Consider the following 20,369-nt stretch of genomic DNA (forward strand, 5'->3'; position numbering starts at 1 on the left):
TGTTGAATAAACATACATTATTAAACTAAGGATCTTTGTCACCTTAATCTTTTCTCTTGCATGTGACATGGATATGTACCAAGAGTTGGATTTGTTCATCTACACAAATAATAACAGAAGAACATGAACTTCAGTGTATATATTTATGTATTTATGGATGTGAACTTTGTTATACACTATAATCATGTAGGCCTCATAGTAACTTATAGACATTAGGAATATACAATTTCTCCAGTTAGAAGTATGGTTAAATACTTAGTTGGTTCTGATGAATACTGGTATAAATAAATAGTCTATAGAACTATAAATGCACGACAGAGTTATTGCCATCACGAAATTTGCTTAAATGCTGATTAAGGATTTGATCCAGCCCAAATTAGATTTGTTGAGCTTCTCAGGATCTGAAACCTCAGGGACTAAACACATTTTCTAAAGGAAAATCTTATAAGATTGTTTATTCTTTCTTGTTTTCTGAACCTATTTGTTTGGGTTTAGTTTTATGACACTTTTCTAAATGAATTCGTAAAATGACCCTGGACTTCACAAAGCCTTACAGTTCATACACAGCTGACGTAGCCAAGATGGGAATTTCCCCCCGAATTTCATTTTCTAAGGTGAAGGATGAGTTTTCTTTGCTTTTTTTGCCAGGCTCACTAGAAACATACACATATTTACTAACATGACAAGCATCTATATGTAAACAAACATTTTTATTTTTGTTTAAGTTTTTTATTTATTGTTGAATGAAGCATCTTAGTGAAGCACTGGAAGTGATTTATACACTAAATGTATGTATTTTGTAACTATCTGAATATAACAATTACTTGTATTATTTGTAACAAGCAAAAACTTTTGGCTTGTTACCAAAACACATCAATATTCACCTCCAACACAAATGAGAACTGTCAGGAGACCTTCTGAAGATGATGATGGATTAAAAACAGTCCTGCAGAGAAGGACTTGGGGATACTGGTGGATGAAAAACTGAACAAAGATGATCTTAAGGTTCTTTCTAACCATAACTATTCTATGATTCAATGAGCTGGCAATGTATGCTTGCAGTCCAGAAGGCTAATTATATCCTGGGCTGTGCAAACAGCAGCATGGTTAGCAGGTCATGGGAGGTGATTTTTCACCTCTGCTCTGCTCTTACGACAGCCTGCCCACAGTACAGAATCCATCTATGGAGTCCCCAGCACAAGAAGGACATGGATCTGCTAGGGCAGGTTAGGGAGGCCAGAGAAATGATCAGAGGGATGGAACACCTCTCCTATGATTAAAGGCTGAGAGAGTTGGGCTTGTTCAGCCTGCAGAAAAGCAAGTTCTAGGGAGACTTATTGTGGCCTCTCAATATTTAAAGGGGGCTTTAAAGAGAGACTTTTCATCAAGGCCTGTAGTGATAGGAAAAGGAATAACGGTTTTAAACTAAAAGAGCATATATTCACACTGGATATAAGGAAGACAATTTTTAACATGAGGGCAGTGAGGCACTGGAACAAGTGGCCTAGAAGCTGAGGATGTCCCATGCCTGGAAGAGATTAATGTTAGATTGGACAGGACTTTGAGGAACCTGATTTAGTGGAAAATGTCTCTGTCTACGACAGGGTGGTTGGACTAGATGATATTTTAAGGTCCCTTCCAACCTGAAGTATTCAATCATTCTACGAGGACATAATGCTACTGCTGCAAAGATGGTGTGATGTAAATTACTGCTGTATGTAGATTTAATATAGACTTGATCCATTTTCCAGTGAAGACAAGGGGTAGCCTTAAACTAATTTAACAATGAATTGCTAACTGACTTTGTTCACTGGGGGGATGAAAGAAGGATGAAAAGTGAATTCTGCTCCAGTAGTATGTTCAAAGACATAATAGCCTACATTGTAGGAACAGAAAGGTTTCTAAAAACTGCATAAACTTCAGAATTCAGTATGCTGCAAACATTTCTAAATATGCATATTTTTTTATTTGGTTTTTACTTACTGATTGTTTTGAGCATTTCTCCTTTTACTTTAAAGTCACCATTTACGTACTAACTTCAGCAAACAGTACCAGTCAAACAATAAGCTATCTATCTAAACTCATATTCACCTCAGCAACCAGAAGATTAACTCTCCAGCATTTATCATCCCTGCATTTTATTGTGTATAAGCACTCATACATATTCATAACACATATGGAGCATATAATCTACAAAATATATCACTAAGAATAGGAATACCAGATGGCCTTATTCTAAGCCAGTATACTACCATAGCTGGCATACAGTATTGCTAAACTTGTACACAGGTCCATTTTCTCACAAAGCTGTTGAAGATTGTCTTTGGAATACAAAAAAGTAACTTACAAAAATACTTCTATGAATATTACATTAAAAATAATGCTCATTTTAAGATTGCCTAAATTCAGAGTAATTTCTCCATTAGGGATCTGACAATAATAGAGTGTTTTGCTGGTTTGGGTTTTGGTTGGTTTTTTGGTTTTTTTTTGTGTTTTTTTTGTGTTTTTTTTTTTTGAAAGAGCTTTATTACACTTCTCCCGATTATGGTTCTTCCTGATTATTGCAGTGCAAGATTCAACAGAATTTTTTATTTTACTTTCACCATCTTATGCTGATTTCCGAGACCGAGGAGTCCTTCCCTTCAGAATAGCTGGGTGATTGGGCTTATTTTAAAGAGCCTTGGTTTTTAAAAAAGAAAACTCTCCAGTCATCTTGCCAAAAGACTGTTTCCTTGACCTTTTTTACAATGATTTTCAGCCCCTGTTCTTCCCCTTTAGGTGAAGGGATCATAAAATACTGACAATTAATGAAGCAAAGATTATATTTTTTTATACTTATTAGCATATCAGCATACATATTACTTACTACATTTAGTTTGGATATAAGGAGGAAATTCTTTCCTGTTAGGGTGGTGAGACACTGGAATCGGTTGCCCAGGGAGGTTGTGAGTGCTCCATCCCTGGCGGTGTTCAAGGCAAGGTTGGATGAAGCCTTGGGTGGGATGGTTTAGTGTGAGGTGTCCCTGCCCATGGCAGGGGGGTTGGAACTAGATGATCTTGAGGTCCTTTCCAACCCTAACTATTCTATGATTCTATGATACATATTAGCTTATCAGCAAACTTCACTGAGCACTCAAATGATTTTAAATTGTTCATTTGTCTGAAGCAGGAAGTCAAAAGCTTTATTTTGAAGAAAATCTTCTAAATGAAACTGGGTGAAAGAAAAAAACCAAACAAACCAGACTTCTTGACTCAAGAACCTTGAGTGCCAAGATGAACAAGAGATTTAAATATTAAACAACAGAAACCTTCAATATACTAAAATAAGATTCACTGAAAAGAGAAGGATGCTCTTATTTTCTTCTTCCCTGCCATTTATTTCTCCAAGCTACTAACAAGGGAAATGATGATAATTGGCCTAGAATTAAAAAATACAGAGATGAATATTACTGGTGTATTGCTAGCACTGAAGCTCATTGCTTTAAACAGTTTCCCAAATGGGACGAATACATGTTTTAAAAAGAATAGAAAACATATATAAATAAATAAAAGGTAGGAGTGATCCTTTCAAGCATAAAATGTATTTTGGAAATTGTAGTTCCACCAGTGCCAAATGAGAGCTATCCGAGAATACGAACAGTGCAAAACTATTCCCATTTGAGTTCTAATATGTTTCCTAGATGAGCCTTCATTGTTACAGAGGTTATAAAGGAGTGTTCACATCACTGATGTTTATACCTATTTTTTTGTGTGTTTTTCCTCTGTCCTTGAAACAGCTATAAAAAAAATTCACTCCTGCAGACAGGCTTTTAACGACAGCTCATGCCTTACTAGACTCCTTTATTAACGACTAGGTTTTACAGGAGTTTCATGCTATCTGCTTGGAAAACTCTGAACTTCATTTGATGACAACTTAAAAGAACTTACATCAATTTTGGAATTAGAAAGAAGTATTATACGTACCTCCACATTTAGGAATAGGTCCACTCCACATTACTTTTCCATCCACTAGCATGCAAGTAATTGTTTCAGTTCCTTGTGTTTTAATAAATCCTTCCTCACATATAACCGAAATCGAGCTCCCCAGCTGAAAGTTGTCACCAAAACGTCGAGCATTGATTGGGACTCCAGGATCAGGGCACTCATTATGTCCAAATGCTTTTCAACAGCGAAAAAAAAAAAAAAAAAAAAAGAAGAAATGGGCAGGGGAATACTGTGATAACTCTTGCAAGAAAAATAACATTTTTAGGATTTTATACTGCTAGTAAGAACAAACAATTTATATTAGGAAACAGTAAGAAACAAAAGCTTGACCAACAGCAGAAAATGCATTAAAAAGATGCTTAAAATATGACAAAGTTATACCAGCATGAATCTTATTATACAGCTAGGTGCTGGCAGATTTCAGTGACGGCTAAATTCTCCTTTTCAACAGCCCATCCTATAGAACGCTACAGTGGGCCAGAAGCTTCCATCAGAAGGGCAGCATTTATGGTATAGTAACTGCAGTCATCTTTTGTATTTTCAATTCACTGTCACAAACATTCGAGCCCTAACAGCCTCAGGGTGCCTGATATTGCCATGGTCTAGTTTGTTTCCTGCACGGATACATGGTGAACAGCTACAAAAAGGGTAATGTTGCCAAAGAAAGAAAACCTGAAACTTTTTTATATTTAAGGTCAAAGTATCATGCACAAATCCCTCGAAAATTTAAAGTTTTTCTACGGGCAAATTAAACTTCTGTAATTTCACCATATATATCCATACTGTAACAAAGATAGTCTATGCCTCTTACTACAGAATGTACCTTAAGCTGGGTGAACAGACATGCTCATCTTCCTAACAGACATGAGCAAAGTCATATGTACAGCCTTAAAATATATGCATTAATTAGTTAGTGTATTTTGATGTTTAATTTATTAAGAACACGGCACATAAATCTTAGATTTTTAAAAATTCTAAGGCTGATTATATTACAAGCACAGTATTCACCTTCCTCAGACGTAATGACTAAAATTAAATCTTCATAAATATGTTCACATATAGAAACAGCAAAAAGGACTATTTGCTAAAAAGATAATTTTCACAATATTTTTCTGAAGTTTTACTAATGTGTCTGCCACATAAAACACATCCAAACTCCCTATAAAATTTGACTTCGCAAAAGATTTCTCAGAAGTTGCATTACAAAAGTATTAAGAATCATAATAAGAGACAAGAGAAAGCATTCATTTATTGACATTTTGACTTAGGAAACGCCACATGTATTAGGAATAAAAATAGTGTTTTCATTGAATAGTTGAATACCATTTGAGGATGGCGTTAAAAAATTAGGCAATCCCACACTTTTTCATAGAGGTTACAATAACATTTTCAATACTTTATGCAGTCATCACGTTTAGTGAGGGGATTGATTGTCTGTTTTTCTTCCTACCTTGAGGCAACACAGACATAGATTTTCAATACTGTTATCTGTAAATGCAGATAAATGGTGACGCAAGGTATAGCTTGCTTGTGTATGACAGCTGTTTATTAAGTCTGTAAAATCGAACATTGCTTTATATTTCAGATCCAGAACTGAGAGTTGTGGCTGCTACTGCTGCTCCTATGAAAGCAATTGTACTGTATAGGATGGAAGTAAGAGAGTGAAAGACAAACCTTCCCAACAATAGCCTCTCTCTCAGCCTAGCCTGGCCTCAGTTTCATTAATGATGAGTAAAATTCTGCCTGCCTATACTTCTGAAAAGCCTCCTGATGAGTCTGTAATATTATATACAATCCCTAAACTAAAAAGAAAAACAACACACAGGTATATATATTCCACCAATCACCAAGAAAGCATGGAAATATTCCTTATGCAATATTACATGTAAAGAAGAGATCCAGTGTCCTGGGTTCAGCAGTAGCAGTCATTTTTCTCCTTCTTAGTAGCTGGTGCAGTGCTGTGTTTTCAGCTTTAGCCTGAGAACAACACTGATAACATCAATGGTTTTAGTTGTTGCAAAGTGATGTTTACTCTGATCAAGGTCTTTTCAGTCTTATGCTCTACCAGGCAGGAGAGGCACAAGAAGGCGGGAGGAAGCAGAGACAGGACACCTGACCCAAACTAGCCAAAGGGGTATTCCATATCACAGCACGTCATGCCCAGGGTATAAACTGGGGGGAGTTACCCGGAAAGCCCAGATCGCTGCTCGGGTCAGGCTGGGTATCAGTTGATGGGTGGTGAGCAATTGTATTCTCTCCCCTTGTTATTTCCCTTATCATTATTATTATTGGTGGTAGCAGTAGTGATTTGTGTTATACCTTAGTTACTGGACTGTTCTTATCTCAACCTGTGGGAGTTACATTCTTTCGATTCTCCTCCCCATTCTTCTGGGAGCGGGGGGAGGAATTCTGCATGTTTCTGGGTTGCCAGCTGGGTTTAAACCATGACATCCATCTTTCTTTTGCTTCTTTGATTGTACAGGTATTTTAAGTAGGATCTGGAAAAATGCCAGGCAGCATAACCGTAGCACAAGATGATGCTAAAGTACTCTCAGTTTTGATATTAACTCAATAGACGTTAAAACTTGCATTTTGCATCAAAAAAAAAAAAAAAAAGTGAAGAGGAAGAACTGCAGAAATCTCAAGAGATAGGAAGGCAGGAATGAAGCTAATCGTAACTCATCTGGTCTGAAGTCTGCTTGGAAAGGTCCTTGGAAATAGGGCCAGAAAGGAGTGGCCCACTGGTGTGATTAATTGTTTTGGTAGATTGCCCTACAAAGAGTTTTAGCTGGTAAGTCTAGCAATGGCTCTGAAATAATTGTAACCCTCTCAGATGAAAATATCAGGGAAGAAACAAAAGTTAAAAGAACATAAACTAAAAATAGATACTTCATTAAAAAGGATTTTGAAAGTTTGTTTGAAGCTACCCAAAAACTAGTTGTCAGTACCATCACATGTAAACTCATACTTTTGTGTAGTACATAACAGTTTAAAGAATTCTATTTTGTGAAGCACTGAGATTGAGAAGCCCATCAGAAGGGAGTACTAGCAAAAATGTGCCATGATGGACATACCCTACTACAACAATAAAATAAGGAAATCTTTGGATATAAAATTTGTGTCTGGGATTGTCAATGTCTTGGCCTAGTGAGCTGAGATCACTTGAGTAACTAGGCTGATGACAGAGGCCCACAGTTTGAGCTTCGGCATATTGTTATGTAGTTCATAGGGTTATAAGTTTTTCTAGATAAAGCACAATTAAACAGTTATAATGAAAATAGCAACAACAACAACAAACCTGCATAACTTGCAGAAACAAGAGACCTAAATTTATACAGAAATATTTGCCCAGCACTTCTTACACTCCAATCAATGAGCAATTATCAGTTACTGATAAGCCCTGCTTCTACCAGTGAGAAAAGGGGAGATAATCACTCACAACTTTGCAGTCTTCTTCAACTCCTTTGTCACAGAAAATACCCATTCTCTATCATACAGCTTCAAATGGCTATGCTACTTGCATGGCTATGCTACTGCATAGCAATTAATGGGTGCATATTATCTGTCCTGAACTAAACTAGGAAATCCAGACTGAAGCAGAGAGACTATTCAACTTCATTGCTTTTAATTTATGTGACCATCTTCAGATCCTGTGTTTAGTTCTGATCTCCATAATTGAGGAAAGATGTAAATAAAGTGGGAAGCATTTATAAAGGAGTCACAAATATGGTAAAAGGCCCAGATTTCCCTTTAAATTAGGGAGTTCAATGCACACAGCTTATTAGAGTGAAGATTAAGGGATGACTGAGTTCATAAATACCTTCAGAATGACCAAAAATGTTGATTAAGGGCACCTGGGTTGGGGATATAACCTGCAAGCAAGGAGCTAGGCGCCAGGTGTAAGTATGCAGTGCTGTAGCAACTTAAACCAATATAATTTTAGGTCACTATGTTTCTGTGCTCTCCTGTACCCAAAAAGGCACTCTCCTGCTTCATGCCCTCTTTTGCACAAAGTAGTGCATAGCCAGATATAATTAAACCAATACAAGGATCTGACCAAGCTGAAAATCACAGCCTTTGGATTTCCTACTCTTTCGGTTACTGGAACATTCTCTGCAAAATCCATTTTCAAGTCACACATTTCTAAGGGCTTGTCCCAAAATTTAACTCATTAGAGATCTTTGTGAAGAGAGACTCAGTGAAGTAACTCAAAGATGAATCATTCGAAATCTAATTTTTCTTTATTTCCAGAAAAAGTTGAATTTGTTTTTATTGGAATGAGAATAATTATTTGAGACCACATATGTTACCACAATAAAAATAAATATAGGATAAAAATAGTTTCTGAGAAATACTATTTAAAAATCAGATTATGTACTAATAAGTCAGTCTTCTTCTTCCCCATACTATACCTCAATAACTGTAACAAAGTTAATTTCCATTAGCAGCCTACAGTCTTTTTAGGAAAGATTGATCTTGTTCTACCTTTTCTGTGACATACTCTTTCTATTCTTGAAGGGGGCAAAAAGAGACTTTGAGCTCTGAAATATATAAGCTGGAGTGTTAGCAGAAAATGGATATTTTTTAATTAACTTTGGGTTTACAAATGCCAAGAAAGAGTGAAAATTATATTAATTCCATTTTTCCTCTCTCTTGGCCTTAAACTACTTACTATGGAAAGATCACTCCTGTAATATGTCAGATTTACAGAAGATAGATTAGACAGATTTTCTATAGTTATTTTTACTTTTATAAGTAGATTTTAACTACAGAGTTTAATAAATGCATGCCTCCATTTTACTGTAAACACACCCATAAAAAGATATAAAAATGTGTTAAATACAGAAAATACTTTTCAGAGCAAGTGGTTTTCATTTTACAACTGCTAAAAGTTTATATTCCATTATTACTTCCTTATAAAAATTAAAATTGTACTATTTGCTACTATTAGTGCATAGTTCAAGTGGCTACTAATGCAGAGATAGCATTAGCAGACTACCACATGCCCAAAGTCTGGAAATTTTTTAAAGGAACAGAATTTAATCCTGATATGACACTGAAACACTAAACCTCAATATATAATTCTCATAATAATTCCCATAATGAAAGAATCTAACATTTGAGAATATCTGTTTATACACAGGCCTAAGTTTTTATCCAAGAAGACTGCCTTAGACTCTCCAATTTTTTTTTTTTTTTCTCATCACTAGATTTAGGCTTGACACCATTGAGCACAGTGAAACCAAGAAAAAGTAAGCAAAACTCTTATAAAGGTTAAAATTACGTGAAGCAGAAGAAATCATAGAGCAAATGTTACGACTTCAGTTAAGAAAGATGTATCCAACATCTTACTTTCCTTACAATTGATTTTATATTTCAATAGTATTGAATAACTGAAGAATTTCCAATATATAGTTATAATAGTAACATACTACAGCTCGAAGTTTAGTTTGAAAAGACAAGTGGTAGCTATAGAAACCGATGAGGGAGACACTACATTTTCCTCATGCTTATATTCTGCATTTGTGAGAAAAGACACAGGGATGAAGTAGCTAAGATAGAAGTTGATGTCATCTACCTGGACTTGTGCAAAGCGTTTGACACTGTCCCACACAACATCCTTGTCTCTAAATTGGAGAGATATCAATTTGATGGATGGACCACTCAGTGGATAAAGAACTGGCTGGATGGCCACACACAAAGAGTTGTGCTCAATGGCTCGATGTCCGGCTGGAGACCGGTAACAAGTGGTGTCCCTCAGGGATCGGTGTTGGGACCGGTCTTGTTTAACATCTTCGTCGCTGACATGGACAGTGGGATTGAGTGCGCCCTCAGCAAGTTTGCCGATGACACCAAGCTGTGTGTTCCGGTTGATATGCTGGAGGGAAGGGATGCCATCCAGAGGGACCTTGACACGCTTGTGAGGTGGGCTGATGACAACCTTATGAAGTTCAACCACGACAAGTGCAAGGTCCTACACCTGGGTCAGAGCAATCCCAGGCACAGCTACAGACTGGGCAAAGAAGAGATTCAGAGCGGCCCTGCAGAGAAGGACCTGGGGGTGTTGGTCGACGAGAAAATGAACATGAGCCAGCTGCAGTGTGCGCTCGCAGCCCAGAAAGCCAACCGTATCCTGGGCTGCATCAAAAGGAGCGTGACCAGCAGGTCGAAGGAGGTGATCCTGCCCCTCTACTCTGCTCTTGTGAGACCTCACCTGGAGTACTGTGTGCAGTTCTGGTGTCCTCAACATAAAAAGGACATGGAACTGCTGGAACAAGTGCAGAGGAGGGCCACGAGGATGATCAGGGGACTGGAGCACCTCCCGTATGAAGATAGGCTGAGGAAGTTGGGGCTGTTCAGCCTGGAGAAGAGAAGGCTGTGTGGGGACCTAATAGCAGCCTTCCAGTACCTGAAGGGGGCCTATAGGGATGCTGGGGATGGACTCTTCATCAGGGACTGTAGTGACAGGACAAGGGGTAACGGGTTAAAACTTAAACAGGGGAAGTTTAGTTTGGATATAAGGAGCAAATTCTTTCCTGTTAGGGTGGTGAGGCACTGGAATGGGTTGGCCAGGGAGCTTGTGAGTGCTCCATCCCTGGCGGTGTTCAAGGCCAGGTTGGATGAAGCCTTGGGTGGGATGGTTTAGTGTGAGGTGTCCCTGCCCATGGGAGGGGGGTTGGAACTAGATGATCTTGAGGTCCTTTCCAACCCTAACTATTCTATGATTCTATGATTCTATGAAGGTCTGGGTGGTGAAATATCAGACAATATCAGGAAAAGAATGTTTACCCAGTAAGCTGGTGTCAGTTTATCTCTTTCCTATTTAGACATCAGTACTCAAGGTAAGTCTTAAGAAACATTTCTCTGAAAGACTGACAACCTAATACAAAACAAAACAAAGAGAAAGGGGGAAAAAAAAATAATAAAGTCTGGGAGGCGAACTACAATGCAATAAAATTAGAAAGCCACAGGGGGATTTAGTCCTGGCAATACTATGAAAATAATGTTAACATTCCTTGGAGAAAAACATGGAGTCTGGGTCTCTCAGTTGCCAAGCTCAGTTAATCTCATTTCCTCTTTGTTTAATGGATCCTTTTTTGTTTGAGTTTTGGGTTTTTTTTCAGAGTAAAACATCTTCAACATTAACCGAAACATCTTCACTCTTGTATAAACTAGAATGCTTCAGGTATCCATATCAAAATATCCATCATCTCTTGCCTGTTTTGTCTACCTGTCAGCATGGAAAAGCACTCTGATACCTCTACCATCAGGAAGGTTAAAAAAAAGGGAAAAAACACGTCCAAAAGTGTGAGGCGGGTTAGCTCTGTCTGAAGGATATGATGGTCCTCCCGACAGCCTCTCTTTTGTCCCCATGATCCTCTACACATAGTAGCAAGCCTGCCACTGTAGGCATTTCCTCTCCCGATTTCCTTCCAGTTTCCCCAAGAGGAACAACTTGGCTAAACCCAGTCCTGCTGGGATGGCAAAATTTAAATTTACATATGCTCCCAGGAAAGTTTCACATATTTTGCAGTGTTATTCATGCTGTGGGCTTACGTACTTCATCATCATGCCCACTCCTAGCTGGAAATATATCCTGCCTGGACTTCAGTACGGGATAAATGCCAAATAACTTAATAGCAATGTAACACAGGCAGTTCTTCATATGTCCTTCAGAAGAAATGTAACGATTTTGCCAGGAAAAACTAAGGCGAGTAAGTGACAATGGTTTTTAGTACTGGAGAAGATATTTAATGTCACCTTCAATTATTATGCTGTCAGTAAATGTAATGCAAGTAGTAGATGTGGAGTTATTTATGGTTTTGATTAGTTTCAACCTTTTCACCTTGCCCAGGATAGAAGCAAGTGAAATACACAGAACTACATTTTAATGGGAAACTCTCTGCTTCTGTGTAATAGATAAATACAAAAGGCAACAGAAGATGCTGGTTGCATTTCCAAAAGCAGGTAGGTACAGAGTGCACAAGACAGATACCTAGCTACTATGTATCGCAATTGCTCTGAAAGGCAGCCTAGAAATTTCTCTCCCCTTGGCTGTTAGTTGAAAGTGTATCAATCAGGATATAATTAAGATGAACTATATACAAGCTTATATACAACCATACCAAACTAGAGTAAACAGCTGTATGTAACTATTCTTTTACAACAGGCCAGACATCCTTGCGAATATACAAGGATGACTAGTAAGACAAAAAAGAACAAGGAGGAGACCTCCTTTTCTGTGCATGGTGAAAATAGCTTAAGATCATAAGCCATAAGAAGGCAAAAGAGAGAAAAGAACACAAGCCTACTATGATTTGACTTCTCTTGAAGAGAAGAGCTTGAATAGCTGCTCACGTTAACGCTGACTAGGAGCTAGCATAGACTGCAGCTATCAGCTACAGGGTATTACAGACATTCACAGCGAAAACAGCATATGAGCATTCAAGAGTAAGTTTTGTGCATGTAATGAAGGTGATTAACATTATGCAGGATTTAACCCACAGCACAAAGTGTGGTGTTAGCCAGCTTAGTAAAGTTCTATTTTACAGTCTGAAATTCTCCTGATTTGTTCTTCTGAACACTCCCATTACAATGATCCCTAATGCTGTAAATGATAAATATACACGTATTTTCAGCCTTAATACTGTATTTGAAAGGCAATCTAAAGACCTAAATTAGGTATTTGTAAGTACATAGGATTTGTTTGAAGACGTATTACTGTAATGCCATTTTTACATACTTATACATATCTCCTAAACTGTATGTTGAAAAACAAAACACGCACATAGATTTAGAAAATACTAGTACTCACTGTTATAAGTGATGTTAAACCCACGTCCTGACATTGAATGGTCAGCTTGAAACTCCAGACGTAAAATATGACCGTTACTGGTAAGGTGGGAAGGGACTTCAGCACCAGTAAATGTTCCTATTACGGGGGAATCTGGAGAGTCACCATCTTTAACTGCAAGGAAGTCAAACTGAGATTCCAAGTCAAAGTCATTAAAAGAGAGATGTATTCGGCTCCCAGGGTCTGAAATTATTGTCCAGATACAGTTTAAATTATTCCCATACCCTTCTGGATAATCAGGTGAAAGAACTGTTCCCATTGGTGCAGTGAAATTGGAAAGGCAAGGAACTGCCAAAAAAGGGAGAAAGAAACCAGATAATAGAATAAAACATTTCAATGATGACTTCTCTGTTACTAAGTTTTTGTAAGAGATCCTTAAACTTGCTAATTACATCAGTTGAATAACTCAGCATTTCTTCTCATCTGTGAAGCCAGAAAGAAGGTTGTTCTTTTTTTATCTTCTTATTCCCTTCTCCTCAATAAAACTACCTCCCAAGCAGAGCCCCCAAGTAATAAAGAACATCCTTGTTGCATTGAAAGCCCACAGCAGTCCTTAAATTTTACCCATGTTCAACAATCCTTAATCACTTGGCACCACTTATTTTCTCTTTTAGGGAACTGTTTAGATAAGCAGACCTCCCACTGAGCACATTAAAGAGGCAGAAAGTTAATAGTGTCCTTGTCATTTGTTGTTCACACAGCAGCATAAGAAAATAACTATTCTCAGAGACACAGTGTTGTTCTGTTGTTATCAGGGTAATATTTTCTATCCAGCCATTTCAGTTAAGACACACTAAATTGAGTTGCATGGATGAAAGCAACTGATTGCACTCTGAATATATTTGATCTGTATTATTCTAGTGGAAAATTTAAGAAAGGTGTTGCCATAAACACGTGTCACAACATTAGCTCTACTTATGCTGTATAATGTAACTGAACAGAGTTGTAAGTGTCTATGATGATTTAAGTGATGAAATATGCTTATATATAATACATGGGAAAAATGTAAATAATTTCAACCCTTAATTACAATTCAGAAACTTCCAACCTGAGGAAATGCATTAAGTTATCAGAGTAGCTCTAAAAAGTGAATCATACATATAATATACACAGAATCCATAAAAAAAAAAAAAAAAGCCAGTAATAATGCATATATCAAATCACATAAAGACAACTTCTTTAATAGTTGCCACTAAAAGAAAAAAGTATTTTAGCACTTCTAGAACCTCTCTTGGTCATAATAATTAAGCAAACCCACCACTGAACAGAAGTAAATTCATCCTGTCAACAGAGTCGATTACATTGTGCTAACTCTGTACTCAATCACAAAATTATTACATGTAAGGAAAAACTTATCATAATTTTACATTCTAAAAATAATAATAAAAATATTTGGTACATACAGATACAGATTGGTATGTTTGCAGACCACTGGTTGTTTTCTTGGCAAATGATAGACTTCTCTCCAATTAATTCAAATCCAAACTGACACTCAAACCTTAAAACATCACGGTTAGAAAATCCATCCCCTTCTCTGATACCATACAATGGTGTTCCAGGATCCCCACAGCTTTCCTTTTCAATTTCTGTTGAAATAAATAGGGAATTTATTACTAGAAGAATAAAACAAACTCCCTGTGGGTATATGCTCACATCTAGAATATAACTATACATTATTATAAGCAAATGAAAATCATCTACATAACAACAGTTGCTGAAATGTACCACTGAGTTTGATTCTATACTCCAGCTCCTTAAGGATGAAATTATATGTAAGGATTTTAGAAAAATCAGAACTCTTTGTTTTAATAGACTACTTGAGATTAAAAGGATATAAGGAAAAGTATTACTACTTTATTTTATTTTGCAGAATTTTAGGCAATAATAACATTAAGTAAAGTATCACTTGTAGCACATGTGCATTTAAAACCAGCAACAGAGACCAGCATCTCATCATGTAGACAGTGTCCATGTTCCAACACAGCTTAAATCGATGAACCAATGACACGGCAAAAAGGGAATAAAGACACAAAGGGAATTGCACAAAACCAAAAGGAGACTATATATAAATCTGTAAGTATATACACACATTTATATACACACACAATTGACACACATGTAAAAATAACTTCTCCCAAGTAACGTTTTACCTCAGTAGTCTTAACTGCAGGGTATCAGAATGAGTCTTTTCTACTTCTACAATTTTTACAGCTATGATACTATCTCAAATTACATATTGTCTAGAACTTTCACTGGTAGTTACAAGCACGGAAGGATCTTCTGTAAAGCACTGCTACCTATATGCATTTCACAAGCTCATAAGGCAATCTGAGCTGAAATTGCAGGACCTTAATGATCATACAGTTCTAACCCTCCAGTTACCTCTAACCAGTTCCAGTTCTTGACTGGCTTCATGGGAACATTTCTTCTTTATTTAGTCTGAGCTTCTCGTGTTCTAACTTAAGTCTATTGTCCCCACCATCCTCTCATCACGTAAAGAGCCTGCTTCTTTCTTACTAACCTCCTCATAGCTCCTCAAAGGTTGATATTAGACCTTACTTCTACATGATGAAATAGGCCACTTTCCTCAGGCTCTCCTCACAGAGCAAGTGCTCCAGCCCCTGATAGCTTTGGTGGTCCTCCACTGAATTTGTTAATCTGTGTATCAGAACTGGATGGGCTTATTCCAGACAGAGTCTCATGAGGGTCAAGTAAACAAGAATAATCACTTCCATCAATCTGTGCTCCTGTTAATCTAGCCTAGGATGCCTTTGACCTTCTCAGCTTGCTGTCCACTACAATATCAAGGCCTTTTCTGAAGACCCACTTCCCAGATTTTTCTGTGTGCAGGATTCATTCCCAGGTTCAGGATGTGGCACTTGATCCTGTTGAATTTCATAGAGCTTTTGTAGGCCAAGTCCTCTGGGCTGTTTAAGTCCCTCTGGATACCAGCACTGTTCTTGAGCAGATTCAACTGTTTCTCCCATTTGATGTTATCTTAAAACCTGATGAGAGCGCACTTCATAGACTCTTCACAGTCAATGACAAAATGGGATATCCCAGAGCAGAAATGCATGGTACTCTTCTTGCTCCTGGCTTCCAGTACAGTATGATCCATTAACCACTACCCTCTATCCTATCATCTAACCTGTTTTTGTTTGCTTGTTTGCTTGATATTTGCTTATTGTGTTTATTTGGCTTGTGGGGGTTTTTGTTGTTTGGTTGGTTTTGTTTTAGGTTGGTTTGAGGAGGTTTTGGGGGTCTGTTTGGGGTTTTTTGTTGTTGTTTTGGTTTTGGCTTTGTTTGTTTGTGGGGTTTGGGTTCTTTTTTCTTTTTTTTTTTTTCATCCAATCAGCTATATCCCACAGTATTCTCTCATTATGTTCACATATCCACCTCTGGATGAACAGAATGAAAAGCCTTAATAAAGCTAAGGTAGGCAACATCCACTATTCTCCCCTTGTCCAGCTACCTAGTGATTTCTTATAAAAGAGCAATCAACATGATCAGCTGTGATTTACCCTTGATTAATTCATGCTAGCTATTCACAATCACTTTCTTCATGTGCCAGGAAATGGCTTCCAAGAAGACTTGATCTGTGATTTCCCCAAATATTGAAATAAAGGTCAGCCTGCAGTTTCACAGCTCAAGCTTTTGGCTTTTGTTGAAGGTCATACAACTGTTTTCCAGTCTTTGGAGAACATTCCTAAGCTCGACAAATTATCAAAGATGAGAGAATGTGGCCTTTCAGGGAGATTCACAAGTTCTCTCAGCAGCCTTGGATACAGTATGTTATGCGTTAGAAACTTGTAAAGAAAATGCTGTGCTCAGGATACAAAACTTACTTAGGAACGCATTCATCATCTACAATTACAGGAAACACAGTACACAGGTGATGGAAATTCAGCACAAAATATATTTTTCCTTGTCTGTCCAAACTATCACAAACCTCTTTCATGATAAATCCTAAGTATAAATACCACAGCAAACTTAAAATTAATTTATCATGTTTTATAATAATAGCAACAGATATCCCTGTATCATACTTTCAAAATTTCTCTTTAAAGGTCGTGCTGCCACTTTGTTATACTTCCATATTCAGTTGCTTGACTATGAGAAAAATAACAAGCAAACAGTAACTGTTTTGATTTTAACTTAAATGTTTTTTCTAGAGTCATATTGTCAGAAGCACACATATCAATTCTCAAAGCTTTAAGCTATTAATGCTCTGAACACAATTGAAATGTGACAAAAAAGCAAATAAGAACATTCCATTTCAACAAGGAAATGAAAAAGAGTTGAAGATTATTTAAAAAAAAAACTTTGCAGCGATTTGAAAGCCTTTACTATTCTGTTTAATTAAAGAAAAATCAAAACCAACAAAACGAAAACAGCTAACAAAAAGCAAAACAAACATCAGCATTTCTTATTGTTTTATTTGTATTTATTTACTCAGTTCTAGGAAAAGAAGAATATAAATAATAATTTTCAAAAAGCTAAAATCCATGTTAAAACTGTCCCCAGAACACATACCTCCAATAACAGTTAAAGCTGTCCCGAATAACAGGATATCCCAAAGAAGACACAAACTCACTCCTACTATATTCAATGTCGATCAGGCAGTTAGTGGCAAACCCACAAAACTTCTGTTTTAACTGCTGCAGACATAAAAAGTTTTCCTAAGCTGTCCTGGTAGATTAATCCTGGTAGATTTTCCCTGGAAAAAGGGAAATATAACCCCCATTTTCAAGAAGGGGAAAATGGATGATACAGGGAACTACAGACCAGTCAGTCTCACCTCTGTGCCTGGCAAAATCATGGAGCAGATTCTCCAGGAAGGCATGCTAAAGCACATGAAAAACAACAAGGTGCTTGGTGACAGCCAGCATGGATTCACTAAGGGGAAATCCTGCCTGACCAATTTGGTGGCCTTCTATGATGGGGCTACAGAATTGATGGACAGGGGTAGAGCAGTTGATGTCATCTACCTGGACTTGTGCAAAGCGTTTGACACTGTCCCACACGACATCCTTCTCTCTAAATTGAGAGACATCAGTTTGATGGACCACTTGGTGGATAAAGAACTGGCTGGATGGCCCCATGCAAAGACTAGTGATCAATGGCTCAATGGCCAGCTGGAGACCAGTAATGAGTGGTGTCCCTCAGGGATTGGTGGTGGGACCAGTGTTGTTCAACATCTTTCTTGGTGACATGGACAGTGGGATTGAGTGCGCCCTCAGCAAGTTTGCCAATGACACTAAGCTGTGTGGTTCAGTTGATACTCTGGAGGGAAGGAATGCCACCCAGGACCTGGACACGGTTGTGAGGTGGGCAGATGCCAGCCTTATGAAGTTTAACCATGCCAACTGCAAGTTCCTACATGTGGGTCGGAAGAATCCCAAGCACAGCTACAGGTTGGACAGAGAAGAGGTTCAGAGCAGCCCTGCAGAGAAGGACTTGGGAGTGTTGGTCGATGAGAAAATGAACATGAGCCGGCTGCAGTGTGCGCTCGCAGCCCAGAAAGCCAACCGTATCCTGGGCTGCATCAAAAGGAGCGTGACCAGCAGGTCGAAGGAGGTGATCCTGCCCCTCTACTCTGCTCTTGTGAGACCTCACCTGGAGTATTGTGTGCAGTTCTGGTGTCCTCAACATAAAAAGGACATGGAACTGCTGGAACAAGTGCAGAGGAGGGCCACGAGGATGATCAAGGGACTGGAGCACCTCCTGTATGAAGACAGGCTGAGGAAGTTGGGGCTGTTCAGCCTGGAGAACAGAAGGCTGCATGAAGACCTCATAGCAGCCTTCCAGTACCTGAAGGGGCCCTATAGGGATGCTGAGGAGGGACTCTTCATTAGGGACTGTAGTGATAGGATGAGGTTTAACAGCTTAAAACTTCAACAGAGGAAGTTTAGATTGGATATAAGGAAGAAGTTCTTTACTGTAACGGTGGTGAGGCACTGGAATGGGTTGCCTAGGGAACTGTGAATGCTCTGTCCCTGGTGGTGTTCAAGGCCAGGCTGGAGAGACTCTTGGGTGACACGGTTTAGTGTGAGGTGTCCCTGCCCATGGCAAGGGTGTTGGAACTACATGATCTTAATGTCCTTTCCAACCCTAAATATTCTATGATTCTATGATTAATAATATTCTCAGTGCCAAAGTCACCTCACATTTCATTTGGGAAAACAAATGCATACTTGGCAGTGTTGGTTGAGAAAAAAAATCAACATGAGCCAGCAGTGTGTGCTCGCAGCCCAGAAAGCCAGTTGAATGCTGGGCTGACTGAAAAGGAGCGTGACCAGCAGACTGAGGGAGGCGCTTCTCCCCCTCTACTCTGCTCTGGTGAGACCCCACCTGGAGCACTGCATTCAGCTCAGGGACTCCAGACACAATTAGAACACGGACCTCTTGGAGTGAGGCCAGAGGAGGCCATGAAGAAGATCAGAGGGCTGGAGCACTATGACTACAGGCTGAGAGAGTTGGGCTTGCTCAGCCTGGAGAAGAGAAGGCTCCAAGGAGACCTTGGAGCATCTTCCAATGCCTAAAGGGGGCCTGAAAGAAAACCGGAGATGGATTTTTTCCAAGGGCATGTAGTCACAGGACAAGGGGTAATGGTTTTAAACTGAAAGAGGGCAGATTTAGATCAGATGTTAGGAATATGTTCTTTACAGTGAGGGTGGGGAGACATTGTCACAGGTTGCCTCATCTCTGGCAGTGTTCAAGGCCAGGTTGGAGGGGGCTTTGAGCAACCTTGCCTAGTGGACGGTGCCTCTGCCCAGGGCAGGGTGTTGGAACTGGATGATCTTGAAGGTCCATTCCAACTATTCTACAATTCTACAACTAGTCTGAGTGTATCAAGAAAAGAGACTCTGTCAGCCTCTGAGTCTAACTTCTTATGATTTGTTGAAATAAGATGTTATTTGAATGACCGTCTAAAATCAAATAAGCCATCCCTAAACCCCACTCATATTCATTTACATTTTTACTAAATCTTTCCTTTATTTCTTTAATCTTTACTGCACGCCTTGCTTACAACATTTTTATACTCTTTGTAAAACTGATGTTAGCATCAGTTAATTTCTGTATTTGAAACAAAATACTTTTGTCATTACTTAGTTATCCTTAGAAGAAGAAATAATAGTTACTTTTTGGGGGATTGCAGTGCAAATAGTGTTTAGATTTAGGGTTTTTTTAGAGAACTTCAACAAATTTCCTTTGAAACAGACAGGAGAAAGGAAGTACTGCTTACTGGGCTTTTTTTCAATCGCAGTTTAAGTAACATGATTTTTTGGAGAGACCATTATTTCTTCTTTCAAGTCACTAATGGGAAAAATTATATTCATATTCACATTTTTTACTGCTATCTCTACCGCTCTTATTTCCACTTCCTTGAATTACATTTTTGTTTCAAAAAATCCTAAGAAGTTAGGTTCAGAGCCTGGCAAAGTTTCATTTCTTGATAAACTCACTAGTCACAGAATCATAGAATAGTTGGAACAGACCTTCAAGATCATCTAGTTCAAACCCTCTGCCA

The 20,369-nt window shown here is 38.3% G+C and overlaps 1 protein-coding gene across 3 annotated transcripts in view; it reads right to left on the reverse strand.

The window, feature by feature from the left end:
* The window catches only part of CSMD3 (CUB and Sushi multiple domains 3), a 614,489-nt gene that overhangs the window by 261,850 nt on the left and 332,270 nt on the right, over positions 1-20,369 (reverse strand). For all 3 annotated transcript variants that reach the window (XM_065668828.1, XM_065668827.1, XM_065668826.1), the window contains 3 exons: positions 14,242-14,424; positions 12,800-13,126; positions 3,964-4,158 (listed from right to left, as the gene is read on the reverse strand). In XM_065668828.1, coding sequence (XP_065524900.1) covers positions 3,964-4,158; positions 12,800-13,126; positions 14,242-14,424 — 705 coding nt within the window. The remainder of the gene's footprint in view (positions 1-3,963; positions 4,159-12,799; positions 13,127-14,241; positions 14,425-20,369) is intronic.

This window comes from Lathamus discolor, chromosome 2 (genome assembly GCF_037157495.1).
Source record: "Lathamus discolor isolate bLatDis1 chromosome 2, bLatDis1.hap1, whole genome shotgun sequence".
Lineage (NCBI taxonomy): Eukaryota > Metazoa > Chordata > Aves > Psittaciformes > Psittacidae > Lathamus > Lathamus discolor.